Raw genomic sequence first — 13,085 nt, forward strand, 5'->3', positions numbered from 1 at the left:
TTTATCCCGTGGCCACAGCTCGCCGTGCGGCCGGCCGGCAACTCCGTGTGCGCCGATCCCTGCTGTCGCCCCCGCCGGCCACAGACGCAGAGACATCGCCCGAAGAGGGGCTATTTAACGGCTCCCTGAGATGCCCCATTAGAGGCGACACCCCGTGGGATGATCAGCCACCCCACAGAGCCGGGCTTTGCTCTTGTCACCGGCAACCAGCAACCGGGAGCGTTGTTAGTTAAAACCTCAGTTCACTCGCCAGCTGGTCTGCAGTGAGGGGAGCCGCTGGGAAGCAAAGGGACCCCCCACGCCAGGCAAGGGGCTTTGGGGGCCACGGGAGCCCTCCCAGAGGCTCTGTCTCAGCCCCACCCCACCGCAGGAAGCACCTTCCAGGTCTGTCCGTCCCCGGAGCCCTGCGGGGACAGCTGATGGTCCTGTGCGTCCACATCCTGGAACCGGGACGCTCAGCATGGACGAGGGAGCCCTGAGATCCCCCCTCCCCTTTCCCAGTGCCGGCCTGGGCCCAGCTAGACGTAGACAGGTGCACGCCCCACAGTGTCCTGATCCCCCAAGAGGCAAGCGCCCCCTCCCCCCCCCCCCCCCCGCACCAGGGACGCAGACGCCACTTACCCGGGCCTGCTGCAGGATGGCCTGAGCCTGGGACTCCTGAGCTGACACCATGGGGCCTTTGGAGCCGGCATCACCGCCCCCTCCAAAGCGAAACTGCAGATATGAGGTGGGGGTCACCCGGGACGCACCAATGCAGGTGCCCATTCTGGGCCTAGGGCCTCTCGGATGACCGCAGAGCCTTGGGGAGTCTGCGTGGGCAGCATCTGGCACTAGATCCCTCCCAGCACCGCTGCTCCAGCCCCACCAGCCAGCCTCGGCCCTGGGGCCCCCTGGAGACCTGCCCCAGGTCAGGGGAGAACTTTCTGGCTTCTGCAGCACCTCGCCCTGGGACCCCGCAGCCCCCACGTGTTACAAGAAAGAGCCTGGGGCCCCGTGCAAGTGCTGGCTTTGCCAGGCAGCTCCCGGCTCACATGGTGTCTCCCAGAGCTCTGCCCAGCCTCCCGGGCAGCACTGGGCCGCCAGTCAGAAGCCTGCCGTCCAGGCCAGCACGCCACACACGTGCCCTCCTGGGCCTGGGCTCCCAGTGAAGGAGACGGCAGCACCAGGTCAGGGCAGGGCAGGCACAAGGAGGAGCAGAGGGCAGCATGCCCAGCTGGAGAGTCCAGCGGAGAGGGACAGAGGACGCTCGGCTTTCTCACAGAAAGCCAGACTCCCTGCCCCTTAGGTGGGCCGGTCCTGGACCCCAGCAGAGAACTGGAGACCTTGGCCACCAGGGTCCATTCTGCACATCGTCAGGAACACCCTCAGAGGGCCTATTTCTACAGGGCGCCCACATCAGGGTGATTCTGTGGCCAGGGGACCGGCCCTCAGACGCTGAGCCCAAGGCGCCCTCCCCACCCCCGGGTGAGCCCTGAGACCCCCCGGATGAGGGTACTCACAGGCAGCATGAGCATGGTGCCAGGAGGGCCAGGCAGTCCGTCAGCCCCAGGAAGGCCTGGGCGTCCAGGGGGACCCTGTGGACAGAGGGCCCAAGACAGCTGGGTCACAATGCAACGGGGACAGAGCAGGGCTGTGTCCAGATGAGGAAGTCAGAGCCACAGCCCGCGAGGAAATGCACAGGGCAGGCACAGAGCAGCAAGACCCCATGGCACAGAATGTTCCAGAAGCCAAGCGCAGGAAGGGAGGGGCACTGGCTTTGGGCAGATGAGGACAGGCTTCTGGCGGGGAGGGATGAAGAGGGAGGGGCTCTGGGCAGGACCCGGAGCGGTTTACGGAGAGGTGGGAGACTGCAATCCGGGGACACAGGGGACACTGGGGGGGCGGGCAGCGTCCACCACCCAGAAACGCGCCTCCAGGCCTGCACACCAGGCGGCTGGGCCGCCCCCAGGGGACCAAGGCCTATGTCCTCCATCAGCCAGTGCGCTGGCCCTTGTGACCCGGTCCCCACCGACTCTCTCTGTGAATGCTCGGATGGAAGGCGAGGTGGCCTAAGTGTCCACTTGCTGGGACAGATGCAAGGGACGTCCACAGGACACAGACCCTTCTCGAGCAATTTCAAGAGCCCGTGTGTACACAGCCGATCCCAGGGCTACCGCGGGTCCTGTTAGTCTGGCCCCAAAGGCAGGTCCCAGTCAGACGCCCCTCGACAGGCCTTCTAGATGAACCCTGGCCTTTTCCAGACTCAAATGTAAAACAAGAAAGACGGTGTATTTTCAAAAAAACAAAAAAAACAAATGTTTTCTCTCCCAGCTTCCTCACGGATCCTGGCGGACTCCACGGAGCCTGAGCACGAAGCTCATTTCGTGTCCAGAAGAAGGCCTGACTCCCTCTTCCTGACCAAAAGGGACCCCCACTGGCCACACCCCAATACACCCATGGGCATCGGACCCAGCGCTCCGCAGCAGCACGGCTGCCCGCAGACAACGGCGCTCACACCCAGGAGGGCGACGCGGCAGGCACGGCCGGCGACACCCATCACTGGTTGCCAGCCAAGAAGACCGAAGACCTGCGGCTCCCCAGGCATCACCCGAGGGACATGGACTGTCCACGCCTGAACCCGCAGGGGCTTCTCCGGTTATCACACCGTCGACGCGGTCCCCGTTCTCGGGAGCTGCTGTGGAACACGATCTCTACGAAGCAGGGAGAGCTCCTCTCGTCCCCGCACGGGAGCCAGTGCGGGCAGGACGGCTGGCGGCACGCACGGCAGCCCGCACGCAGAGCGCACGCACGGGTGTGTGGGGCGTGCATGGGGCCCCGGAGCTGTCCCCTTCTCCAGGAGGCCCCCCCCTCCAGCGCCACCGGCACTAGGCCCCTTCTCTTCGCTGCGGGCGCCTGCTCACCAGCTCAGTGGCCGTAGAGCTGCCCGTGCGTGATGGGCCCCTCGGCGCCCCTGCCCGTCTTCCACGGGCGCAGGCTGGGCGGTGGGTGCCCGGGCAGCTTTATCAGGGAAGTCCCAGAGGCAGAACCGCGGGGTCAAAGGTCTGCTCCCAGACGCAGCGGAACTGCCCTTGCCTGCCATTTCGGAAAAAATCCGCAGAAAACAACAAGTGTGATCAAAAAAGAAAAAACTGGGAGCAGGTTTGGCCACCAGGGTCCCCTCTTGGAAAGCCGGGTGCCCTCACCGCCGGGCCTCGTGCCTCAGAGGCCGTCCCGAATCAAAGCCCAGTGCAAGATCAGGGTCCAGGTCTGCCAGGGACCAGACGCTGTCCCCGCGGTGTGCGTGTGGCTGGGCGGCGCGGGAGGCCGTGTGACCTGGGTCCCGCAGAGCCCCCACCCACCACGGCTTGCAAACTGTCAGCAAACCTCTGCCAAGCGCCGAGGTCTGTCAGGGGACGCCTCTGTCACTTCCAGACCCCGCGGCCCCTCCACGTGACCGACCCCCGCCCCCGCCCCAGCCACCGTGCCCGCCGCACACCCACCCAAACCGCAAGGCCCGTCCTCTCCAGGCAGTGTGCCAGGCCCGGGGATAAACGTCCGTTAGGACACACACACGCTCCTAGGTTCTCCTGTCCGCCGCGTAGCCATCTGGCCGCCGGCTCTGACGGGCCTGTGCCCCCGTCCACACTGGTCAGACCCACAGGAAATCAAGCCCCGCAGGACGGCCCCGAGGCTGCAGTACCCCCGAGCCCCACCAGGTGGCAGAGCGAAATCGCGGCGTCCCGGCTCAGCCCTGTCCAGCAGCAACCCCGGGGCCGGGCGGGGACCTGGGGACCCGGGACGCGTCCCTTTGATGGGTCCTTCTGACCCGGGGATGTGCGCCTTTGATCTGGGGACCTCAGACCTAGCGGGAGTCCAGGGTGAATCCCTTTGACTGGGGACCCCAAGACAGGTCCCTGTGACCGGAGGACCCCGGGATGGGTCCCTGCGGCCCAGAGCAAGCCCTCCCGTGCTGGTGCCTGATCCCCAGCAAGGAAGACGGAGTGAGGGGAGGGTGAGCGCAGGAAGCTCCCATGCAGGTCCGGACCCCGCGCGCCGCGGACAGCACTCGTCACCGTCGGGCTAACCTGGGCCGCGAGGCCCTCCGTGAGCCGAGCGCAGCGGCCTCCGAGGGAGCCTCGCCGCAGCCACCTGCCCCAGGCGCAGGGCTGACGCGCCGGCCGCCGGCTGCACGTGTGGGGACACCGGCCGCGGAGCGGAGAGACGCGGGGACAAGCCCCGAGAGCCAAGCGCTGACCGTCCTTACCCTTTCTCCGGGGTCACCCGCTTGCCCAGTGGGGCCCATCGTTCCCGGAGGTCCTGGGAGACCCTGGAATCGAAAACGAAATCAGGACAGGAATTCAAAGGTTCAGCCACGGGGCAACACCCCAGTCCCGCCCCGCTTCCCTGGGGGTGGCGGAGACGGGCCCCTGGGGGCAGGATCTGCAAAGGGCGGTCAGTGGCCCCCCTCTTTCCCACCCCCTGCTCCCAAGCACCTCCCACAGGCCTGGAACGGGAGATAGACACTCACCGCGGGGCCTTCGGGGCCCGGCGGCCCCTCCATGAGCATACCCTGGAAGAGATAGGAGACAGTGTCTGAGACCCCAGGACCATATCCCTCCTGAGATCCCAGAAGGCACCTGGGTCCCCCGCAGAACCTGCTGGTGAGGCGGACCCCACGAGGACCACAGACCGGTGCCTCGCGGCACGCCAACCAGGAGCCCAGAGCAGGAGGGAGAAGCCACCAAGTCCACAGGACACGGGCCGCCCCCTGCAGAAGCCCCTCACCCTGCCGCTGGCCTGCACGGCCGACACCCCAAGTGGGGACAAGGCCTCCGCATCAGCCTAGACCCCAGAGAGGCCGTGTGGGTAGCTGAGGGGTCCGTGGACAGAGCTCCCTGGCCCTGGGTGGGGGTTGGGGGTGGCCCCGCTCCCCTGCATCCACTTCCAGCTCTGTCCCCGAGCGGGACTCTCCGCTCTCCTAACCAGTCAACAGCAGGCCGGGCAGCGTCAGCACCCTCCGTGTCTCACGCCCACCTCGGGCGCCCTGAGACAGTGCACACCCTGCAGGCAGGAAGGGGTCTCCTGCCCCCGCAGGGATTTCCTCGCCGAGAACGCAGCGGGAACAGCATCTGGGGGCCCCGGGACCAGCTAGGTTCTGCCTGGCCTGGCTGAGCAGGCCTCCACCACACTTGGGGCCCGCAGAGTGGACAGAAGTGCCCTCCTCCCCACAATTCTTGAGCCTGCAGGGACAGGGCTCGGGGCCACATGTCCCCGGCTCCAGGGACAGACCTCCTGCTGCTCTCCCTCCACCCAAAAGCAGAGAAAGCACAGACTGCTTTCCTCCAGGACGGTGCCCAGACTTCCCTTCCAAAGTGAACCGGGCTTTAGAGAAACGTGTCCCCGCCCCCCCACCGGGGGGACAGGGGACAGCCTGGGCCCAGCTGAGGCTCAAAGACCTGCACTGGTGAGGGCACCGGGCCACTGGGCCCTACGACCTCCCAGCCTCCCCACCAGGGCTCCCCAGTCGCAGTGAAGACGTGTTTACACAGACAGCTCATCCGGTGGCTTTCAGATTTCCTCCTCGGACCAAGGCAGCTGGGGAGGCTCAGCGGGGAGCTGGGACCGAGTGAGGGACCTTGGCCACAGCGGGGCCTAGGCTCCAGCTCTCTTCCCAGACACTGGCGGCTGTTCTCGGGTTGCTGGGGCCATGCCAGCCACAGATCTCCCGGGAAGCCGGGCCAGAGCGGTCCAGGGCGGCCTGGGAAGGAGGCCAGGCACCAGGACGAAGGAGCCAGCAGACAGGGGCCTGAACTTCCCCGTGGCCGTGCACGAGGAGGAAGACAGGTTGCTGACAAGGGAAAGTGGCGGACGTCCTCTGGGTGGCTAGCCCGGTCTACACTCCACCAGGGTGCAGATGCCAGTCTCAAACCTCAGCGGGGAAGGTGACTGAGTGACGGCCTCAGCCTGGGCCCAGCTGGAAGCAGCTCTCAACGCAGGTGCATCCGCCCGCTGAAGAGCCTCAAAAAGCAGGTTCCTTCTGAACCACCGCAGAGAGGAGAGAAGGCGCTGCGTAGGCCTCCCGGGAGCGTTCACCGGGGTACCATGAGACACAGTCTGGGGATGGGTCCCTGGAGTCCCAGGATGCCAATAAACCCGGGTCCCCAAGGCGGAGAGGTCTGCCGCCCTCTCAAGGAGCCACGGACCCTGCTAACAAACGGCCGGAGGTGTGGCTGGGAGGGCCAGAGGGGCTGGTTCCGAGGGCTCCACGGACAGGAGTCGCTCTCCCCAAAGGGCAGGCACCGGGGCAGGGAGTGGGGGCCCGGAAAGCGGCGGCCACCCCACCCTCTGTGGTCAGCGGTCAGCAGCAAGAGCCACGCTGGCCAGTTCCCGGGACTTGGCCTCTGTTTATGGAACTAAGACTCAGGGCATCTCTGGGTTGAGAGGTTCTGACTGTTTACACGGCATCCCCAGGGGCCCTGGCGAGGGCCTGGAAGACTCAAGAAATGGACTAGGGATGGGGCAGGACTGAACGCCCCGGCCAGAGGAGGGAGCCCTCCCCTAGCTGTGTCCGGATGCCCCAGCTCCCCAGCCCCCAGATGAGCTGGACCTCGTGCAGACACGCTGTCTGTGCTGGACCAGCCCTCCCTCTCCAGCCCTGCCCCTGCCGGCCCCCAGTGGACCACCCTGGCAGCCGGGGCACCACGGCTCTCCTCCAAAGGTCGTCCGGCAGCTGTGAGCAGACAGGAAGCACACCCAGATGGTGCCAGCCTAGCCCCTCCCCAGCACCTCCCTGTCCTGGGGCCCCACGGTCTTCCCACGCAAGATGGCCTGCCACCAAAGCCACGCGGACCCCACAAAAGGAACCCCGAGTCAAGAGCAGGTCCATCTGGGGACCCGAGTGTCCGGGGACACGTGTGGTCAGTGAGAGGAGCCATGCTCAGGCCAGGACCCCGTAGTGACGGCAACACACCCGCTGTCCCGCCGGGGAGTCCCCACCCCAGCTGCTGGCTGCCTCCCCACACTCTTCCCCTGTGGCTGGACTTGACATCAGGATTTTTCACGTCACTGAGCAAGGGGTGTCCTGGTGCTGGTCCTGCCCCCTTGGCACCTCTGCACCCTTCCCGTGTGCCCCCATCTGCTGCCCTCTTCCTTGGGCCCACAGAAAGCCCTGGAAGGGGATGTCCTGACCGGTTGTGTGTCTAGTGGCCACAGCCCTGTGAGGCTGACCGGTTGTGTGTCTAGTGGCCACAGCCCTGTGAGGCTGACCGGTTGTGTGTCTAGTGGCCACAGCCCTGTGAGGCTGACCGGTCCCATCCTCGGACAGGCCCGGAGCAAACACCACAGGGGCTGCCTTCACCACTCTCCAGACGCTTCCAGGGGCTGGGCATGGGGCCAAGCCGGAGGGCTGTGCTGAAACTCTGCCCACTGGGCATTCCCCCAGAGACCGGCCCTGTCCCGTCTGCCCCGGCCACTCTGGAGAGGCCAGCAGTGAAGGTTCTAGAAGTACCTTCCCAGGTCCACGGGAGGACGGAGGCCACAGAATTCCCCATCCCAGGAACCCAAGGTCGTAAGGAACCAGACACCGGACATCCTGTCCAGAGCTGAGCACCAGGAACCACCCTTAGCCCAGCTCCGCCTTGTGACGGGCCGCGGGGGCAGGACCCTGGCCTCCTCCCTCCGGCGCTTGGACGACGTGGCAGGGTGGGCCTCGGCCGGCCCCTCCCCGCCGTCACGTCCCCAGCAGCTGCCCGGCCCACAGCGCCGCGGCCACCCCACGCAGCTGCGGAGCCCGCCCCTCCCGGCCCATCACGTCGTGGCGCCTCGTGTCTGACCCTGACCACTGTCGGGCCACGGAGTGGAGTCCGCCACTCCCAGCCGGGCTCCCCGGGGGCAGAGGACATGCAGCAGGGAGCGGCCGTCTGCGTCCCCGGCCGCGAGCCTCCCCCGTCCCCGCCCCGCTCCCTCAGCACCATCCCATCCACTCCCCCCGACCCCGCACCCAGCAGAGCGAATTCTCAAGCTCCCTGGCCACGGGACAGTTTCCACACTCACCCCAGGCGGTGGCCACGCCGGCCCAGCCTGGATCCAAGGTGCCCCGCAAACCCCCGACCCCTCCGGAGGGGCTGCCTTCCTTCTCACAAGCTCTGGGTCTCTCCCCCCGGTGACGACGGCCACGCGCGGCGAGGCGCTCAGACCCCAAGTGCACAGCGTTCTCCCTGCCGGGATCCCGGCGGCTGGCACCTCAGCAAGGTCTGGCACGTTCCCCCACCTGAGCCCCTTTCCTGAAGCCTCGGCAGCAAGCGGCACGCGGCGTCCGCGAGGGGCCCCCGGGCCGGGCCTCCACCTGCCTCGCCCGACGCCCGCCGCCTCCGGAGAGGGACGGAGAGCGTCCTTACCGGCTCGATGATGGCGGGCTCTCCCTTTTGACCCTTCTCTCCTCGTGGTCCTTCAATCTGGGGTCACAAAACACGGGTGGACAGAGGGTGAGCGGCGGAGGGAGCGCACCGGGCAGGCACAGCTCGTGGCCGGCCCTCCCCGGACCCCAGAGGTGCCGGCGGAAGGAGCCCCCCAGCCCCTCACCCCTTCGTAGATGGTGTCCTGGTTGGCGGGCATGCCTGGCCCTATCTCCGACGGGGAGACGGTGGGGTCGTAGTAGGGGTCGTAGTAGGTCTCGTCCAGGTTCCGGATGGTTTCTTCTGTAAACTCCCCTTCCAAGTTGTCCTCCGGCGGCGGACCCGGCTGGGGAGAAGGGGCAGCAGCGGTCACTGGAGGACTCTGTGGAACTGGGCAGAGACCCCTCCCTGCCCAGCCCCACAGCCTGGGGACGACAAGGACAAGACCTCCCAGGAGTCCCGTCAGACTCGCTGGGGTCGCTCCTGGACCCCCGCGGCCCTCACGCGTCTTCCCTCTCGCCACAGGGAGACTTCACCCCAAACCCCACGGGACCCCGTGGCTAGCTGGGGCGGCACGGGGCCCAGTGCGCTGAGGGGCCTCAGTGCCGTCGGGGGATCCAGCCCAGGGCCTCGCGGTCTGAGGCCACAAGCCCCCAGTCGCACGCTGCGGACAGAGGGGTCTGGACCGTCAGAACCGGGTGTCCATCCTGTGCCGTCAAGAACCCGGCTCCACGCGAAGCCGACTTCGAAGCGTTTGCTGTGTGCGCTGCTAAACTCCTCCCTCGTATGAAAACTTGCCCCCAGCCCCTCGAGGCCGACCTGGGAGTGCCAACTTGTGAATGACAACTAAGGTCCACAGGGGCTCTCCGAGGTCAGGGGACGGGGTTTCGAGCCAGGTCTGCCGGGTGGGAAAGCCCACGGTCGGACCCGGCACTAGCTGGCCCCATGTCTCTCCTGACAGCCCAGATCCCCCGCTCGTGCACTGTCCTGCCTGGCCCCCTCAGGCCACAGAGAGGGACACCGCAAACATGCATGTCCTGGTCCGTCCCCACCCGAAAGCCTGGGAGAACGGGCGGGCGGGGCTCATTCCACCCATTTTGCAGATGGGAAACAAGCAACAGTGAAACAGGCTCAGGGAATCGGGGACCCCAAAGCTGCTCGGGGCCCCTGGGGGCCAGGGTCTGCTGGGCTGTGGAGCAGGGAGCTAGCCCAGGATCCCCGAGGTCAGAGCAGAGGAAAGAAGGAACCCAGAGCGCTCCCCCACCCCTGACCCGCCCCGGCCCCAGGCCCATGTGGAAGGGAAGCACCTACATTGGAGGAGTTGGCAGTGCCGGCCGTGCTGGTGGGGACCTCGGCCCCGGTGCCGTGGTCGGGGGACTGGTCGGGGTCCTCGAAGCCCTCGCTGTAGCTGATGTCATCGTAAGGGGAGGGCGTGTAGTAGTCCTCGCTGGGCAGGTAGTCATAGTCGCCGACGCCGGGGTTCTCCTCCTTCCCGGCCTCCTCGCTGGCATCGGGCACCGCAGGGGCTGCCGTGGTGGGTGGGGTCTGCTCCTGAGATGGGGGAGCAGGGCGGGAGTCGGGGTCTGCAGGGACCCCAGCACCCCCCCGTGGCCACCTAAGAGCCCTGCGGATGCTGTCCATGCCAGCAGGCAGCCAGCCCCAGGGCGTGCTGTCCGTGGCCCAAAACCCCCCATCCTGCCCTCAGAAAGGGCGTTCTGCGGCAACGGGCTTAAAAGGAGAAGTCCTCCGACAGAGCCGCACACTCCCTCACACCAGCGTCGGCTGGCGGCAGAGCAGGTGGCGAGCCCGCTCCCCGCCTCCCCGGCGGCCCGAAGCGCGGACGGTCACCAAGCCCCTGAGGCACTGGTTCCCTGCCCAGCTCACACCCCCACCCCGGCCTTCACACCGGCCCCTGCGTCCTCCCCACTGTGGCCGGCAGTGCCGGGCGGCCGCCCACACAGACCTCGGCAATCTCCGTGGTCTCTCTAGCAGCTTCCACAGGCTTCTTGGTGGGGGTGGGCTCTTTGCCTGGGTCGTCCGTGTCCTCGTAGTAGGGGTACTCGTAGTAGTACGTGTCGCCTTCACCCTCTCCCTCCGGGTACTGAAAGCAGATCGAGGCCACGTGAGGAAGGCGGGACCCCACCGGGAGCCCAGCTCCTCGCCTCACCGTCCGGGTTCAGCCAGGAAGAGTGGACACCAGAAGTCGAGGCTCCGAACGGGCCTCTGCTGGCTCCAGCTCCGCGGGCGGCTGAGGCTGCCCCATGAGAAGCGCAAGGAAAGAACGGGGGCCCAGGGCCCTTTCAAAGGAAACTGAGTTCTAAAAGGTGCAGATGTGCTGATCCTTTAGGACCGAGAGCCAGGACAGCCAGCCAGGCTGTGGGGTCCTCTGGCACCCTGCTGTCCCTCTGAATCTCCTGACCCCCATTGAAGCCCCAGACCACAGTGACAGAGAAGGTCTCGCCCCTAAAACAGGGGCAGGGGCCCGGCCAGGAGGCCTCGGCTGCGGGGACTCGGCCCGAGCTCAGAAGACGTGCCTGGGCCACGGGACCACGGTTTTGTGAGGATCACCCTGCCTTCTCTTCTAACCGGTTGTGACAGGAGGAGACCATGAGGACGAATGACAGCAGGGTGAACATGGCAGGGGACGTGCACCGCTGTGACCAGGAGGCGAGCGACGACCTTCACTTGGAAATGGCGGAGAGAGGTCCAGGCGGTCTGAACCACGCTGCTGCTGGGTACAGGGCAGCACCAACCTTGGGTCCTAGCCCAGCAGGTTTATTTTAAATGGGGGTCGCATGACCTTTGTGGTCCTCCACCCCGGCCTGCCTGACCTGCCCCCGCCCAAGCGGTCCGCCTACAACACCACCGCGCCCCCGGGCGGCCTGACTCACGTATTCGTCTGGGTTGGGATCCTGTGACTGGGGCGTGTCGGGGACGGCCGTGTCACAGTCGGGGCTGTAGTGCTCGCAGTAGTCGTAAGCTGCCCGGTGGTCCGAGACAAAGAGCAGCTGCTGGATATCACCCTGGAAAAGGACAAAAGCCCTTAGTAAGGGGCGTACCGGGGAACACGGGGACCCAGGAGGCCGGTGGCAAGCGGCCTAGACACACCTTGGGAGGAGCCGGTCCTCAGGACCTTCCTCTCAGGGAGCTGCTACCTCCAACTACCACTCCAGCTAGGGCGGCCCATCCAACCACCCACCCATCCATCCATCACCCATTCATCTACCCATCCACCCACCCACCCACCCACCCATCCATGCATCAGACACTTGTTGGGCACCTGCCCGGGGCCAGCCACGTGCTCAGAGATGTTTGCGAACGGTGGGTGATAAATGCAAGCTGTACACTACACCCTAAACTGTGAGACTTGCAGGTGTGCTACCACTTTCCCTGTCACCCCCAACCACGGGGTGAGGCAGGATTTATTTTTAAAGAGGAAAATACCATACGACCCAGAAATTCCAATCCTATGAATTAAGAGACGTAAATAATTCACTCAAGAAAGAACTGCACTAGGTATCAAATAGGTCCACAGACACCCATGCTCACAGCAGCATCATACACCACAGCCAAGCGGTGGGAACAGCCCAAATGTCCATCAGTGCATGAACAGATAAACAAATCGTGGCCTATCCGTACATCAGAATATTCAACCACGAAAGGAAATGAGGTACGGACACAGGCTATGGACCACCTGGATGAGCCCACACGACCAACCACAGAATATTCCCGTTCAATGCCGTGGGAGCCAACATTCCCACTATGTCAGATGGGGAAAATGTGCGACAATTCTATTTCATGTTGTTTTCCTCAAGATATGTCAACAGCAGACAAACAAAAGAGAACAAAAACCATGGGTCCTGATGAATGTTACCAAACATTTGATGTTTCCCTGGCAGGGGAACTTAGGGCTCCAATCAGATGGCTATAGACTGGCCAATATAATAATGATTTTATTAATGATTAATGTTTAGATAGTGTTTACTATAAATCAGGTGTTGGACAAAGAAACTGCATGCTGTCACTTCATTTGTGCCATTAATTCCCATCTGAAGCTGAGAAAACTGGAGCCCTGAGGTTACCTCAGGGTCACACAACATTCATGGTCACACAACAGGTGAGATGGAGCCAGCTTAACACAGCCTGCACGGTATCCATCACTATGTGACAAGCTGGGCTCGAGAAGGGAAAGGAACATGAAGAAACATGCCCAATGTTGAAACTATGTCACTAGAGATGGTGCTCAAGAAAGGACAATTGTGGGCCATGCCCAGTGTTGAGCTCCTTGGCCCAGGGCCCATCCTGCCATGTGCACATCAACCTACCCACCATCCACCTACTACCCATCCATCCACCACCCATTCACCACTCATCCAACCATCCAACATCCATCCATCCATCTGTCCATCTGTCCATCCGTCCAACCAACCATCCATCAACCATCTACCCACCATGCATCCATCCACCACCCATTCACCATTCATCCAACCATCCAACATCCATCCATCCATCCGTCCATCCGTCCACCCAACCATCCATCAACCATCCACCCACCATGCATCCATCCACCACCCATTCACCACTCATCCAACCATCCAACATCCACCCATCTGTCCATCCATCCACCTATCCATCCATCAACCATCCACCATCCATCCATCCGTCCATCCGTCCACCCAACCATCCATCAACCATCCACCAACCATCATCCAT

The 13,085-nt window shown here is 64.5% G+C and overlaps 1 protein-coding gene across 3 annotated transcripts in view; it reads right to left on the reverse strand.

The window, feature by feature from the left end:
* The window catches only part of COL5A1 (collagen type V alpha 1 chain), a 137,778-nt gene that overhangs the window by 68,193 nt on the left and 56,500 nt on the right, over window positions 1-13,085 (reverse strand). For all 3 annotated transcript variants that reach the window (XM_059143471.1, XM_059143470.1, XM_059143472.1), the window contains exons 5-13: window positions 11,264-11,395; window positions 10,336-10,473; window positions 9,684-9,923; window positions 8,560-8,718; window positions 8,376-8,432; window positions 4,508-4,549; window positions 4,244-4,306; window positions 1,500-1,574; window positions 622-714 (exon numbers count right to left, since the gene is read on the reverse strand). In XM_059143471.1, the coding sequence (XP_058999454.1) occupies window positions 622-714; window positions 1,500-1,574; window positions 4,244-4,306; window positions 4,508-4,549; window positions 8,376-8,432; window positions 8,560-8,718; window positions 9,684-9,923; window positions 10,336-10,473; window positions 11,264-11,395 (999 nt within the window). The remainder of the gene's footprint in view (window positions 1-621; window positions 715-1,499; window positions 1,575-4,243; window positions 4,307-4,507; window positions 4,550-8,375; window positions 8,433-8,559; window positions 8,719-9,683; window positions 9,924-10,335; window positions 10,474-11,263; window positions 11,396-13,085) is intronic.

This window comes from Mustela lutreola, chromosome 12, assembly GCF_030435805.1.
Source record: "Mustela lutreola isolate mMusLut2 chromosome 12, mMusLut2.pri, whole genome shotgun sequence".
In the NCBI taxonomy this organism is placed as follows: Eukaryota; Metazoa; Chordata; class Mammalia; order Carnivora; family Mustelidae; genus Mustela; species Mustela lutreola.